The following is a 15,869-nucleotide window of genomic DNA, read 5'->3' as shown; positions in this document are numbered from 1 at the left end:
TACTAGTCTTTCACATGGTTACACCATAGAAGCGATATGCGTGTGTGTATGCCGAATGAGTCTCTTCGTCTGCTGATTCTCGTCCGTCAATCAGAATGGAAGGTGCACCAAGAGGACGCGGTGGAGGTCGTGGACGTGGCCGTGGGCGCGGTAGGGGATTCATCCCCGAAGAACTTGTTCCACAAGTAGCACCAAATCGCACAGCTGAGGAAAAGTTTCGTAAGGAAAAACCCCCAACGTTTGATGGGTTGGGCGAACCCACAGATGCTGAGAAATGGGATAGAGCAATAGAACGGATCTTCAACTACATCCGTTGTGATGATGAGGATAAAGTGGCATGCGCAACTTATCAGTTGGTGGACGAAGCTGACTTTTGGTGGGAGTCAGTGAGGCGGACTATGACTGACGAACAGTGGGAGAATTTCACATGGGAAGAGTTCAAGGCTGAATTGTACGAGAAGTATATACCGGGATGTTACCGACAGAAGAAACAGAACGAGTTTTGGAATCTCAAGCAGAAAGCGGGAACTGTGACCGAGTATGATAGAGCCTTCAATCAGCTATCAAGATATGCTCCGACGTTGGTGGACAGCGATGAGAAACGCGCAGAGAAGTTCAGAAACTGACTGCGTCACGAGATAGCAATTTCCCTAGCAAGTCAAGGAGGTCTCACCTACGCGCAAACATTGAGCAGAGCCCTCACTATTGAGTCATTGCTGCCAAGGGAGAAAGGAAAATCCCCCGAACAGTCTGGATTTGTACCATCTCAAGATGGTAGTAAGGGAAAGAGAAAATGGAATGAAGGAACCGGTGGAAACATTGGAAATGGGAAGAAGCCGTGGGTGGCAAATCAAAATCAGAATCAGCATCAGAATCCACAACCTCAAGCAATGGTTCAAACTCCTTGCCCAAAATGTCAAAAACTCCACCCTGGAGAATGTCTAAAAGGAATGAACGTCTGCTATAACTGCGGGGAGGCCGGACATTATGTCTCGACATGCCCAAAGAAGGGAGGAAGAGCACCCCAACAACAAAATCCGGGAAACCAACAACGACAAAACCAAGGTCCTAGAGGAAATCAGGGGCAACCACAATATGCTAGGGCCTATGCCATTAACCAACACCAAGCAGCAGGAGATCACGGAAACCTGGCAGGTACGATTAATGTTTTCGACATGTCGATTATAGCTCTATTCAATACTGGAGTATCCTATTCTTTCATTTCATATGCTGCTTGTAAGATATTAGAATTTACGCTATAATCGTCCGTAACAACGTTAGAAGTTAGTACAATTGACGATGAAAGACTGCTGCTAAGGACGTCACCGCGAACTCAGAGCTCGATATAGGCGCCGAAACATTTAGACATATTTACATGTTATTCCTATGATAGAATTTGACGCAATCCTCGAATTGGTTGGCTTACTCAAGTCAGCGCCACGATACTTTTTAACAAGAGAAAGATCCCTCTTCAATCTTTAGGAGAGGACGAGACAAGTTTCCACGACGTACCAAATTTTGAGGAAAATTTTCTAGTTTGCTAAACGATGTCGCGCTGTTAGGAATTAAGTACGTGTAAGAGTTGAGTGGAATGGAAGTCTAGTATCCAAACTAGATGACCCAGATATGCAATTTCGAGGACGAAATTTTTATAAGGAGGGAGGGATGTAACACCCCGCCTATTTATATTAAGTTTAGAATTTATTTTAAACTTAGATTAGGATGATTTACGCCGGAAAAATGAAAAATGATTTATATTTTAAATTCCAACAAAATTTATTTTCAGAAGCCTTTATAAAAATTTAGTCTTTTGAAATTTTGTGCATTGCATAAATTGAATTATATGAATATGTGATTAATTCTATATGCTAATATTATTTTTAATACTACATGATTTAATTAAAGTCTATGTTATTTGAATGTGTTGGGTTTTATTAAGTCTTATTTGGGTCTTGTAGTCATGAATAATTTTGATAAATAAACTAGCCCAAGAACCATTTTTATGTTTTTTCAAATGAGTCCAATCAACTTCCATGATAAGCCCAATCCACAAAACACATTTGCTGCTGTCACCATGTCACCATTGCCAAGTACAGCAGCACCAGCACGCCATGCTCCCTCAGCCACTCTATTCACCTATGCTCATGAAGGAATATTAAATTGAATTAACGTTCCGTTTGCCCGATGATCGTTTCTTGGTTATTATTAATTTGCCATACAACGATTAATTCCTAACATGCTCCTATGAATTTAACAGCTGCACATAGGTGTTAGGAAAAAACTTACTTGAGAATCGGATGCACAGATGGTTGATAATCGCGTCGAATGATTCAGACTCCAGCTCTGATCTTCTCGACTGTATCCCGCTCAATTCCCAACGTTGGATGGACAACGAGCTATGAGAACTCCCAAGACAGAATGGCACCTCACGTTTTTCTGCGCCTCCCTCTGCTCTCAAACCCTAATATTTTTTCAGTGTATTTTCCTGAGAGCTGACAGCTGTATTTAAAAATACAGAAAAGAGGGAGGAGGCGCCAATTAAGTGCTAGGGCCGAAAATCTGTCTTCTTGGGCTAGGAGACATTGGGCCAGCCCAGGGACCAGATACAAGGAATAAAGATGGGCCTCAAATAAATTAATTCATCCATGGTCAGCCCAGACCATAATTAATTTATAAATATCAGTTCATTCCACTAGAGAACCGATACTGACTTACCCCTTTATTGCCGGTGATGAGTCGGGGCTTGTATTTAGACTTATTAAATCTCCGTATTTAAAATATCCGACATCCATTAATTAATTAAAGCTCTGACAGCTTAAATTAATTAATCTCTTAATAATTCCTTAAGCAGTACCACTCAAACTTTATTATTACGCCTGAACTTAATTAACCTGCAGGGTTTAGCGTAATAAACCTTATTGGGCTCCTTAAGGGGATGTCATTATCCTATACCGGATACGGGTACTAATACAGATAATCAAATATCATATATTAACCGCTATCACCCAAGATACAGAGTACTCGAGTTAGTATTTAACTCTCGCCCATAGTAAGTCAAAGTGATATACGAATTAACATATATATCTGAATACTTATTAGTATTAAGATTTATGAGTCACCGAGATCTTGATTCTTCACTTAAGTCAGATAGAAGAATACATCTCAACTGTTGGTCCTATCAATACGTAATGACGTACCAGTATAGACAAGTAGCCAAGACAAACTACTTCCATCTATACTGCAGCCTAAACCAATAACTTGTCCTAGAGTTATTTCGACTGTGATCATATTATATCTCTTAAGGTTATTCCAATTATATGGTCTTCTGTGATCTACAACACACCATATAATCTACTTATACAGAGATAAAGAACATACATATGCAATCATGAACACAATCAGATAGGAGATAAGAATAGTGAATAACATGAATCATTGTATACAAGCATAAAGTTCTTGCTTTCAGTATACAAATCCAACAATCTCCCACTTATACTAAAGCAAAACTTTTAGTATACAATGTGTCTAAATACTAGCTATTACAAAACTTCACTTCATCTCTCCCACTTATACTGAAAGTTTTTCTCTAAGTGGGTGGCATCAACCGCAATCCCATCCCTCGAGCATGCTTCTCATAGGTCTTTTGCGGTAAGCTTTTCGTGAAAGGATCAGCTAGGTTCTCCAATGTATCAATCTTCTCTACTAGCACATCTCCTCTGTTTACGATTTCTCGTATGATGTGGTACTTTCTCTCTATGTGTTTTGACGCCTTGTGGCTCCTGGGTTCCTTAGAATTTGCCACTGCACCCGAGTTATCACAATAAATTATGATACTCTTAGGCAAATTAGGGACCACTCCTAGATCCAAGAGGTAGTTCCGGAACCATACAGCCTCCTTAGCAGCTTTCGAAGCAGCTACATACTCGGCTTCCATGGTGGAGTCTGCAATGCACTTCTGCTTTGCACTCCGCCATGATACGGCTCCACCTCCCAAGGTAAACACATAACCAGAGGTAGATCTCTTCTCATCCCGGTCAGCCTGGAAATCCGAATCGGTGTAACCCAAAGGAAATAGACTGTCTGACTGGTAAACTAGCCTATAATCTCGAGTCCTCTTCAGGTACTTGAGAATATGCTTTACCGCAGTCCAGTGTCCTTGTCCAGGGTTCGACTGATATCTTGCAACCATGCCAACGACATAGCAAATATCAGGTCTCGTGCAGAGCATCGCATACATGAGGCTACCTACGGCGGAAGCATAGGGTATCTTCCTCATCTCCTCAACCTCACTAGGCGTCTTAGGACACATGTCCTTAGACAGAGGAATGCCATGTCTAAAAGGTAGCAAGCCTTTCTTGGCATTCTGCATGCTAAAACGAGCAATCACAGTATCAATGTAAGACGCTTGAGATAAGCTCAACATCCTTTTCTGGCGATCACGAACGACCTTGATCCCCAGGATGTACGCTGCATCTCCTAAGTCTTTCATTTGAAACTGTTCGGATAACCACTTCTTTATGTCCGATAATAGCTCAACATTGTTGCCAATGAGGAGGATATCATCTACATAAAGTGCAAGGAAAACCACGTCACCATTGGCATCTAAACGGTACACGCAACTCTCGTTCTCACAACGAGTAAATCCATAGGATTTAATGACCTCGTCAAAACGTTTGTTCCATGACCTCGAAGCTTGCTTAAGTCCATAAATGGACTTCTTAAGCTTCCACACAAGATGCTCTTCGCCCTTCTTCACAAACCCTTCAGGTTGCTGCATATAGATGTCCCTTCCTTCTTCAAGGAAACCGTTTAGGAAAGCGGTCTTGACATCCATTTGCCAAATCTCAAGGTTCATGTGGGCTGCTATGGCAAGGAGTATTCGGATAGACTTAAGCATGGTAACCGGCGAAAAGGTCTCATCATAATCTATACCCTGTTCCTGGGTATAACCTTTCGCCACCAGTCTAGCTTTAAAAGCTGCGACTTCGCCATCCGAATCTCTCTTTCTCTTGTATACCCACCTACTACCTATAGCTAGGAAGCCATCTGGTAGTTCGGTCTTCTCGTATACATCCATAGCACCCATGGATTCTATTTCAGAAACCATGGCCTCGTACCAAGAATCTGCATCTTGATCTTTCATCGCTTGTCTATAGTTATCAGGGTCGACATCTTTCTGTTCATCAACAGGGAGTAGATCCGAAGATTCTCCCAAGAACATAAATCGATCGGGTTGAACTACAACCCTCCCACTACGACGAAGCGGTGGTGGTACAGTTGTGACAATGGTTTGTGCAGGGTCTTGTGGTGCATTCACTTGCACACTTGGCTGGGGTGATGGAATCGCCTGTCCATTGCCTTCGATTTCTTGAAGGACAATCTCGGACTTAGACTTGTGATTACTTTCATAATCGTGTTCCAAGAATCGTGCGTTGGTGCTAACAACCACTTTCTGATCCTTCGGATTATAAAAGTAACCACCTTTCGTTTCCTTAGGGTATCCTATAAACAGCATTAGTTCGCATCTCGGCTCCAATTTCCTCGCTTCCTTGTCTAGCACGTATGCAGGACAACCCCATATCTTTATATGATTCAAGCTGGGCTTACGCCCTGACCATAACTCAATAGGAGTTTTAGGAACCAATTTGGACGGTACCCGATTCAGCAAATAAACCGCTGTTTCCAAGGCATATCCCCAAAACGAAATAGGCAATGATGCATAGCTCATCATAGATCGTACCATTTCCATAAGAGTTCTGTTTCTTCTCTCCGCTACACCGTTCTGTTGGGGAGTACCCGGTGCAGTCAATTGGGATGTAATCCCAAGATCTGACAAGAATTGCAGAAACTCGTTCCCGAGGTATTCGCCACCGCGATCAGACCGCAATGACTTGATAGATTTACCCGTTCTCTTCTCCACCTCCGCCTTGAATTCTTTGAATTTCTCAAAGCATTCAGACTTGCGTTGAAGTAGGTAAATATACCCATACCTTGAGTAATCGTCAATGAAAGTGACGAAGTACTCGTATCCTCCACGAGCTCTAGTGGACATCGGTCCACACAAGTCAGAGTGAATCAATTCTAACACATCCGAGGCCCTATTCCCCTTTGCCTTAAAAGGCCTTGCCGTCATCTTTCCCTCTATACAGGATTCGCAGGTTCTAAATGGCACAGCTTGAAAGTCTTTCAAGATTCCATTTGAAACGAGCCTTTGGATCCTATTTAGATTGATGTGGCCTAATCTTAGGTGCCAAGTATGTGTATATTGTTCATGAGAGTAATATTTTCTCTTATTAGGATTTGGAAGAATTTGTGATGTAGATGCAACATGGACAGAGTTATTCATTGGACATGTAATAGTATAGAGAGAGTTGTTCAAAATTCCAGAACAAATAATCTTGTTATCTCTCATGATAGAGACACCCCCATCAAAAGTAACAGAATATCCATTCAAAAACAACTTTGAAACAGAAATTATGTTCCGCCGAAACTCCGGCACATATAAAATATCTCTCAAAACTAAAATGTCATCACCAAAACATAAAGATAAATCTCCAATAGCAACAGCTGCGACCTTCGACGCATTGCCCATGGAGATGGTGATCTCATCACTTGCCAGCTCCCTTGTTGGGTTGAACCCCTGCAAGGTGTAACAAACATGGTCAGTTGCCCCCGTATCCACTACCCACGAATGAGTAGAAAACGAAGCTAAACATGTTTCTGTTACTAAAACTTGTGACGTACCTTGTCCCTTTGCCTTGAGCACTGGACAATCTTTCTTCCAATGCCCAACCTTGCCGCACTTGAAGCACTTTCCCTTGGCTGTCGGCTTGTTCACGCCGCCGCTAGGGCCATCAACCTTGGCTTTACCGCTCCCACTAGCCTCATGGTCATGCTTGCCCTTTGGACCTTTCCACTTCTTTTTCCCGCCTTTCGACGAAGAAGTAGATCCCTTGGCAGCAACAAGGACCTCTTTCCCATTGCGCGTGCCCATGACCCCCTCTGCCGAAACTAGAGCATTCAACAACTCATTAAGAGTATAGTTGGCCTTGCTCATAATGACATTGAGACGGAAATGCTCAAAAGTCTTGGGGAGAGTATTGAGGATGATATCGACCTTGGCTTCGCCTTCGATACCCCCCTCCTAGCAGATCAAGCCTGTCAAACAGATTTGTCATATGCATGACATGATCGTGCACCGAGCTGCCCTCGCTCATTTTACAAGACAAGATTTCTCTCATCAAGTTAAAACGAGCAGACCTCTCGGACTCCCCATAAACCTCACTGAGATTTAACATGATGGTCGCTGCGTCATCCATGACCTGATGCTGGAGTTGCAAATTTTGCGACATAGTCATCATAATATAGCACTTGGCCATATTATTCGACTTGTGCCACCTTTTATGCGCCTCACGTTCCGCATCAGTCGACTCATCAGTTAAGGCCGCGGGACGTGGAGTGGTAAGCACAAAGCTGTGCTCATCAGCATCAAGAATATACATAATATGGCGTTTCCATTCAGTGTAATTTGGACCGGTGAGAGGATTGTTGGCTAGAATGTTAATAATCGGAGACATAGACATATCTGAAAGTAAACAAATAAACATGTAAGAACATGAAACGCATATAGTTCGTAACAGTAATATTGTAACCTTTTGATAAAACAATATTAATGAAACCTCCAACGGCTCAAAGAATCCCATGTGCAAGCCACGTTGGGTGGACGTTTACACATGAACTCCTCAACCAGACTATTTACCTAGTCATTTAATTTCCATCCATGTCAACTTAACCTTTTGACAAAGGAAATTAATAGTTGGCACCTTAACTAGACCATATCATCATCAAGAAGGGACTCCTTTGGGAGTTGTACATTGTACTTGATATGATATCTAAGCAATGACCACATTTTAACCTTGAAAATTAAATTCTCGAAATTAGCATACTCACTAGGACCATGCCGCTTTCAATTTAATTTTCTTGGTTATCTTATTTAATTCCATTCTCCAAAGTACTTGTGAAAATTACACAAGTAAGCCACGTTGGGTGGACGTTTACTGCATAACTCCCACTACTTTAATGGTTTAAATATTTTTTATAGAAACCTCTTCTGACAAACTTATGAAAAACAAATATGAAGTAAGCCACGTTGGGTGGACGTTTACTCATATTGCTAATCACTTTGTCTAGAGACCGCATGTGGAGGTCTAAAATAATTTTTAATTACTATAAAAATTATTAAACTGCTTAGTCTTTTTCTTTCAAAAGGTTTGTTCATGCTCAAGCACATAAACCTAAACATGCTTCTCTAGAACGCAACATGTAAATCATGCTCGCAGAATTCTAAAACATGCTTAAGAAAACGGCAAACCTACTAACATGCTCGTCTAAGCGCAATTAATAAACAAATATTAACAAGCAAAGACGTGCAAAAGGCAGGTAAAGAGCATAAGGGATTAACAACCACGACATGCAAAGAACAGTAATAAAAGAATTAAAATTCTTCGTGATCCATTCGTGGAAACCCAACATCTATTCTATTACAAAATAAAATAGAAAAACAAGCCCAAAAACTGGAAAAAAAAAAGCTCGGCCCGAACACTTGGGCCCGTCAAGCTAGGGTTTGGGCCCCCTAGGGTTTGAAACGCAGCCACCTAGGGTTTGGAACCCTAGGCGCCGCTGCCTCCTCACGCACAGCCGCCTTTGGCGCCTCACAGCCGATCGGCGAGCCCCGCCCCAGCCGCCCGACGAGCGAGCAGACCGGCGGCAGCAGCCTCCGCATGGCTCCAGCGCGCCTCCAACGCGCGCACAGCAGCAGCAGACTCCGGCGCTCTCAGCGGCAGCAGCTCCAGCAGGCATCCCGGCGTGGACAGCAGCAGCGGCAGCAGCGGCAGTGCGCCGCCCGCTGGGCGCGCAGCGCGCGAAGCGCGCAGGCGCGGCCCCGAGCGCGCACAGCCCCTGCCGGCTGCAGCCTCCTTTCCTGCCCGACCCGCACAGCAGCAGCCCGCCTCGCCTCGCATCGAGCAGCAGCAGCAAGGACGCACGGCGCCTGCCCAGGCGCGCGGCGCTCAGCGCGCGCGCAGCCCTTGGCGCCGGCGGCCTTGCTCGCTCCGTGCCCGTTGCTCCTCCTTACACCTTCCTCGTCGTTGATTCGTCGTCGTCCTCGTCTCGTTCTTCAATTTTACAGATTTACAACGGAAAAACAAAAACAATTGAAATCCTAATCTAACCACGGATTTTTCTCGTGGTGAAAAACGATTACAACGTCAAACGACGTATCCCACGAATCAACGAATCACGAAGAACAACAGCAGTTAAAAAACAACGCATATTATTAATCGTACACAAATTAATAATAGAGCCAAGAAATTAATCCTGGGCTCTGATACCAATTGAAGGAATATTAAATTGAATTAACGTTCCGTTTGCCCGATGATCGTTTCTTGGTTATTATTAATTTGCCATACAACGATTAATTCCTAACATGCTCCTATGAATTTAACAGCTGCACATAGGTGTTAGGAAAAAACTTACTTGAGAATCGGATGCACAGATGGTTGATAATCGCGTCGAATGATTCAGACTCCAGCTCTGATCTTCTCGACTGTATCCCGCTCAATTCCCAACGTTGGATGGACAACGAGCTATGAGAACTCCCAAGACAGAATGGCACCTCACGTTTTTCTGCGCCTCCCTCTGCTCTCAAACCCTAATATTTTTTCAGTGTATTTTCCTGAGAGCTGACAGCTGTATTTAAAAATACAGAAAAGAGGGAGGAGGCGCCAATTAAGTGCTAGGGCCGAAAATCTGTCTTCTTGGGCTAGGAGACATTGGGCCAGCCCAGGGACCAGATACAAGGAATAAAGATGGGCCTCAAATAAATTAATTCATCCATGGTCAGCCCAGACCATAATTAATTTATAAATATCAGTTCATTCCACTAGAGAACCGATACTGACTTACCCCTTTATTGCCGGTGATGAGTCGGGGCTTGTATTTAGACTTATTAAATCTCCGTATTTAAAATATCCGACATCCATTAATTAATTAAAGCTCTGACAGCTTAAATTAATTAATCTCTTAATAATTCCTTAAGCAGTACCACTCAAACTTTATTATTACGCCTGAACTTAATCAACCTGCAGGGTTTAGCGTAATAAACCTTATTGGGCTCCTTAAGGGGATGTCATTATCCTATACCGGATACGGGTACTAATACAGATAATCAAATATCATATATTAACCGCTATCACCCAAGATACAGAGTACTCGAGTTAGTATTTAACTCTCGCCCATAGTAAGTCAAAGTGATATACGAATTAACATATATATCTGAATACTTATTAGTATTAAGATTTATGAGTCACCGAGATCTTGATTCTTCACTTAAGTCAGATAGAAGAATACATCTCAACTGTTGGTCCTATCAATACGTAATGACGTACCAGTATAGACAAGTAGCCAAGACAAACTACTTCCATCTATACTGCAGCCTAAACCAATAACTTGTCCTAGAGTTATTTCGACTGTGATCATATTATATCTCTTAAGGTTATTCCAATTATATGGTCTTCTGTGATCTACAACACACCATATAATCTACTTATACAGAGATAAAGAACATACATATGCAATCATGAACACAATCAGATAGGAGATAAGAATAGTGAATAACATGAATCATTGTATACAAGCATAAAGTTCTTGCTTTCAGTATACAAATCCAACAGCTCACCCATGCCTTAGCTCCTCTTTTTCACTCCTTCACCCATGCTTGCTACCATGTTTTCTACTGCAGCAAGCACCTTAGCCTGTTCATCCTACTCCCTTAAATATCTCCCTTGTTCATCTATTCCTCACCCCAGCAAGGAAATTCAAACAGGTAAAGATCTCATTCTCCTCTTATTTCTCTTGAATCAACAAGAACAAGCTCTTAACCATTTTCTGCAAATCTTTTCTGCAGAAACAAGATCACCATAGCAGAACTCATTGAATCAAGGTTTTGCCTTTAAACCCCTCTTTCATTGACGCAGCAAGATTTAAACACCATTAAGATTTTACAAACCAACAAGCATGAGTACCAACTGCATAAACATGTATACTACATAATCGTGCTTTTACAATGTTTTTACATAATAAATCAAGACCTGTAAGTTGGAAAAAGATTCGAACTTGATTCTGTGCTAAACTTGAGCCTTGATTGTTGACTGTTGAATGTTGAGTGTATGCTTGCTGTGGTGAGAGTCGAGTCAGGGGAGAGAGGGAAGGCGGCGGCCAGCGGTGGCTCCGAGCTGCTGCCTGGCCGGAGCGCGTAGAGAGAGAGAGAATGAAGCCGAGGGTGCGTGTGTTCTGTTGGCTGGGTCGGAGCTCGGCGGCGGCGGCAGCGGCCTGGCAGCTGCTGTCTGTCGAAGCCAGAGAGGGAGAGGGAGGGAGAGAGAGAGATGGGGCGGAGGCGGCGTCGTGTGTGGCGTCGTCGCTGCCGGAAATTGAAGGTAGGACGCAGTCAATCTAGATTTTGGGGATCTAGGGTTCCAGTGGGATTTAGAGAGAGAGGAAGGTTAGGAGGGAAGTGAGGTGATTTAGGGCTTCGGGTTTGGGCGAGCGGCGGTGGCGGTGGTTTCAATGCCGCTGCGGCCGCCGGATTTCAGAGAGAGTCGGCGGCCTGAGGTGGTGCGTCGTGTGTGTATTCCGTGGGAGAGGGACGAGAGAGAGAGGTCAGAGGGTGGCGTGGCGTTGACCGGGGTTCCCCGCGGTTGCTGCTGCGCCGGAGGAGGGCGGCGTTGGCCGGAGATGAGGGAGAAGGGGTGGGGAGCTGGGCGACTGTGTGGGGGTGTGCGTGTGTTGTGTGAGGTGTGTGTGTGCGTGAGTTGTTTAAGAAAGAAGAAGGGGAGAAAATAGAGTTGGGGGTTTGGGCTTTGTCTGGACTGTTTTGTTTTTAAAGAAGTTGGGCCCTTTTAATTTTTGAAATGGGCTGCAATTTTATTAATTGAATTGCCTTACATATTTCATTGATGATTTAATTAGACAAAACTGATTTATTTTAATTATTTTTAAAGATTAAGTTGCATAATATTATTATTATGTGTATATGTATTAAGTGTAATTATTTAATTATATGAGTTAAAGCATGAATTAATTTTGCATCAACCATTTTGCAAATAAAATCATTTTGATTAAATTAGTTTTACTTATAAGTTCAATTATTTAAGAAAATCGAGCAAGGATATTGTTGGTGTTCTTAGCTCAAAATTTTAGTTTTCAATTATTTACTTATTTAAATTTTGAAAACCCGGCTAAGTGAATCATAGGATGATAAGCACTACACCATGACTTAAGATTAGATTCAGGAGACCTATTAAGATTATAGATTTCTTGTAGGCTTTGTGGATCGTGAGGAGTAGCACTGCTATACCGATTCAGAGTTAAGAATAAACGACAGGCATTGCCTATACAGGTGGGCTTATTTTACAAATGTATGATTTAGCTATTGAGCTTAAATGTTTCAATAAAATGCAAACTGTTTATCCGATAAAATATTTTTGTGCACTCTGCTCTGTTTAAGGCTCGCAACAATGAATCGATCGAGGTTCTCTCTTGACCTAACACGTTATTTGAGAATTGTGTACACCTATTAGCTGACCTGGTGGGTTGATCTCCATCGGGCACTAATCATGTATGAGGCGTTATAAGGGTGCTCGACGGGATGTGTTCCGGAGCATTGAGTCCCAAATGGGAACTTGGCTGGGTTACGCCCTCAGTTCAAGTAAGCAGGAGTAATGGATCCGCCGGTGGCTAAAAGGTCCGGGATCACAGCGAGTAACGGAAAGGGAGTGTGACAATTGCGCGCAACATAATAAAATGTTTTAACATGCTTAGAAGTTATTTCAATTTAAAACCTTCTAAGTCATGTCAAGTATAATTGGATAAACTGCTCTTATGATTATGAAATGTTTATAAAAATGCTAGCCCACTAAGTACATTAGTACTTAGCCCAAAATTACTTTCAAATGTTTTCAGGTTGATTGGTCGGTGCTGACGGGGCAGAGCTGAGGCTAGGGTTCTACTCCGTATTTTGTCTTCCGCTGTTGCACTAGCTCTTATTTGTCTTTTGTTTCCCCAACTTAAGACTTTTATGTTAAATTCTGAATTATGTTTCTTATCGAGCTTAGACTCTCAACTTCTAGCTCTATGTTATTTAACGTTGGTTATCAGAAGCATGAAACAAAACTTGTGATCCTAAGACGTAGAATGTTGTTGATTGATTAGTATCACTTGATTTCTATCTTTCTTCACTCAAAGGGCGTTGCCCGACTTTATCCTATTATTTGAATTTCACAAGGCTCTTTCCTTGTTTATTTCTATGATTTTAGTCGCACCTCGATTATAGTTTATTCCTTTAAGAATTGGGGTGTGACACTAGACCCCAACGATGTGATCGGTGCAACAACTCGGAGACGTTGAATGACACACGACGAGGGATGATGAACTCGCCGATACGCCGATAAGTTGAATTTGCTTGGGCAAAATTCAGGAAGAACTCGAAGTCCTCAAGAGAGAATAATCTCACGAATTTGATTGGTAAAATATATGATAAAAGTTCTCTTTTCGTTCCATACAGCAGCCATATATATAGGCAAAATAAAACCCTAATTTAAAAAAGGAAAAAACGTAAAAACAAGGAAACTTAAAAACAAGGAAACAAAAGAAACTTAATCAGCAAGCTAAAATAACCCTAGCGAGAAATCTAGCTCTGTACGCTCTGACGATTCCTCTGCTCGGAACAATTCCTCTGGCAAAGCCGAGGTTTCTCTGTCAGGACGATTCCTCTGCTCGGGACGATTCCTCTGGCAAAGCCGAGGTTCCTCTGTCGGGACGAATCCTCTGCTCGGGACGATTCCTCTGGCAAGTGCATGACTTCGCTGCTCTGGACTTTTGATTTCTCTGGCGAGTGCATGACTTCGCTGCTCTGGACTTTTGATTTCTCTGCTCTGGCCTTTTGATTTCTCTGCTCTGGCCTTTTGATTTCTCTGGCGAGTGCATGACTTCGCTGCTCTGGCGGAACGACTTCAGCTCTGGCATCCTTGGCTCTGGTCTGGCGCGGGATTCATCTTTGCTCTAGCGCGAGCTTGGCTCAGTCCGGGCTGCATCATTCTCCTCTTCTTGAAGAGGATTTGTCCTCAAATCCAAGTCGTGAATGCCAATGCCGGGATCAAAAATCAGATCTTCGGTTATTGCAAGAAATGATTGATGGACCCTAGCTGTTCTCTTTTGTCCATCATTCATCTTGCCGGGATCAAAAACCAAATGCTTCGACGCTAACACTGATTGTTCTTGGACCTTGAACTAGAAAAATTTGTTGGTGAAACTACTGCCATGCTTCACGTCTCGTCCGAACAACTATGGTGGCTTCAATCTTTTGTATGTAGCGTGGGCGCGTCCGAACAACCATGGTTGCTTCTGAACAGCCATAATTGCTTCAGCCATGGTTGTTTCAACCATCAACGCTTCATCACAAAAGACTGCACTGTTATACTTGTCTATTTGAAACGGAACCTTCACCAACCGCAGCAGTTTGGTATCTCCAATACCATGCATCCACTTTAGCTTTGGTTGTTGTAACAAGAACATCCCTAACTTATTAGCAACATCACAGCGCTGCTCCTGTTCCACGCTCTTATCATGATTCAACGCCTTTGCTTCCAAAAAATATGGAACAGATTCCTCACGCACTTTCTCACGTGAATCCTTCAATTTCAGCAATGTAAGATTGGGCTCCTCTTCTTCAACAGCAACAACCTCTCGATCGATGTCCACCACAACTGCCATTGCTTCGTCGGTCTCCTCCAATTGTGGCCTATCGGGATCGGTCTCCTCATCTTTGAGAGCAACAACCTCTCTATCAATCTCCACTTCAACCTGCATCTCCTTTTTCTCTACCGGCTGCTCCCTAGACATCACCTCATCCGCCTCCTTGTGCCGTTGTTGCAGTTGCACGTGATCCTCATAAATTTGTTTAGGACTAAGGGAAACAAGTGCCACATTCCTTTGCTTATACGCGAAGGAGTACTTGTTGGTGACTTCATTATGAGTAGCTCGTCTATCAACCTGCCACGGTCTACCCAACAAAATGTGGGTCGCCTGCATGGGAATAACATCGCACAAAACCTCATCTTCATACTTCCCAATGCGAAAAGGCACTTTCACTTGCGTGGTAACCTCGACGACGCCGGTCTCATTCAGCCATTGCAAACGATACGGCTTGGGGTGTGGCACCTCGGTCAGCCCCGATTTCTCCACCATGTACCTACTCGCCACATTCGTGCAACTTTCTCCATCAATGATCACACTGCACAACTTGTCGTGGACAAGACATCTCGTGTGAAAGAAATTTTCCCACTGCTCACTCTCATTGGATCTGAACCCTTGACACGAACGACACGTCTTATCTCGATTGCAACCATCAATAATTATCGGAGTGCCCTGATGTGCTGAACTCACACCCTCTGTTCGATGCTTCTTGTCTACACTTGGCGGCACCTCCTTTTTCCATTGATTCCCTTTGACAAAGGAACCGCTAGAAAATGGTTGATACTGCCTCCTAGTGCCCCGATTCTCATAGATCCAATCATCCTCATGATCCCTTGCTCCACCTCGCCAACTCTTGCCGCCATAAAATTGTCGACGAGCATTCTCGAAGTCTTCCCCGAAAGATTTTTCTTCTTTCATGAGACCCCGTCGAAAATTTTTCTCCCACTCAAGATATAGGTCTGGATCGTTCCTCCCTTGGAATGGAGGCATGGACAGCTTCCCTGGATACGAAACGCTGCCAAACACCAACTGATAAAACCCTAGAAACTTTAACCCTTACG

At 43.1% G+C, this 15,869-nt stretch overlaps 2 protein-coding genes across 2 annotated transcripts; one reads left to right on the top strand and one right to left on the bottom strand.

The window, feature by feature from the left end:
• Positions 1-95: 95 nt before the first annotated feature.
• Positions 96-626, top strand: LOC131023052 (uncharacterized). The gene has a single exon (XM_057952593.1). The coding sequence runs from the start codon at positions 96-98 to the stop codon at positions 624-626; it is 531 nt and encodes a 176-aa protein (XP_057808576.1).
• Positions 627-6,430: 5,804 nt separating this feature from the next.
• On the bottom strand, positions 6,431-7,047 carry LOC131019789 (glycine-rich RNA-binding protein RZ1C-like). The gene is made up of 2 exons (XM_057948357.1): positions 6,745-7,047; positions 6,431-6,640 (listed from the first exon to the last, which is right to left on the bottom strand). Exons 1-2 carry the CDS (start codon positions 6,992-6,994, stop codon positions 6,609-6,611), a joined length of 282 nt encoding a protein of 93 aa, XP_057804340.1. The 5' UTR covers positions 6,995-7,047; the 3' UTR covers positions 6,431-6,608.
• Positions 7,048-15,869: the final 8,822 nt, after the last annotated feature.

Source organism: Salvia miltiorrhiza, chromosome 4, assembly GCF_028751815.1.
Source record: "Salvia miltiorrhiza cultivar Shanhuang (shh) chromosome 4, IMPLAD_Smil_shh, whole genome shotgun sequence".
Lineage (NCBI taxonomy): Eukaryota > Viridiplantae > Streptophyta > Magnoliopsida > Lamiales > Lamiaceae > Salvia > Salvia miltiorrhiza.
Note: the sequence above shows the minus strand (reverse complement) of the source record. Positions and strands in the feature narration are given on the sequence as shown.

Coding starts and splice junctions, on each gene's coding strand:
- LOC131023052 (XM_057952593.1), top strand. CDS start 96: ATGGAAGGTGCACCAAGAGGACGCGGTGGAGGTCGTGGACGTGGCCGT.
- LOC131019789 (XM_057948357.1), bottom strand. CDS start 6,994: ATGGGCACGCGCAATGGGAAAGAGGTCCTTGTTGCTGCCAAGGGATCT. Junction 6,641..6,744: donor GCTCAAGGCAAAGGGACAAG/GTACGTCACAAG, acceptor TACACCTTGCAG/GGGTTCAACCCAACAAGGGA.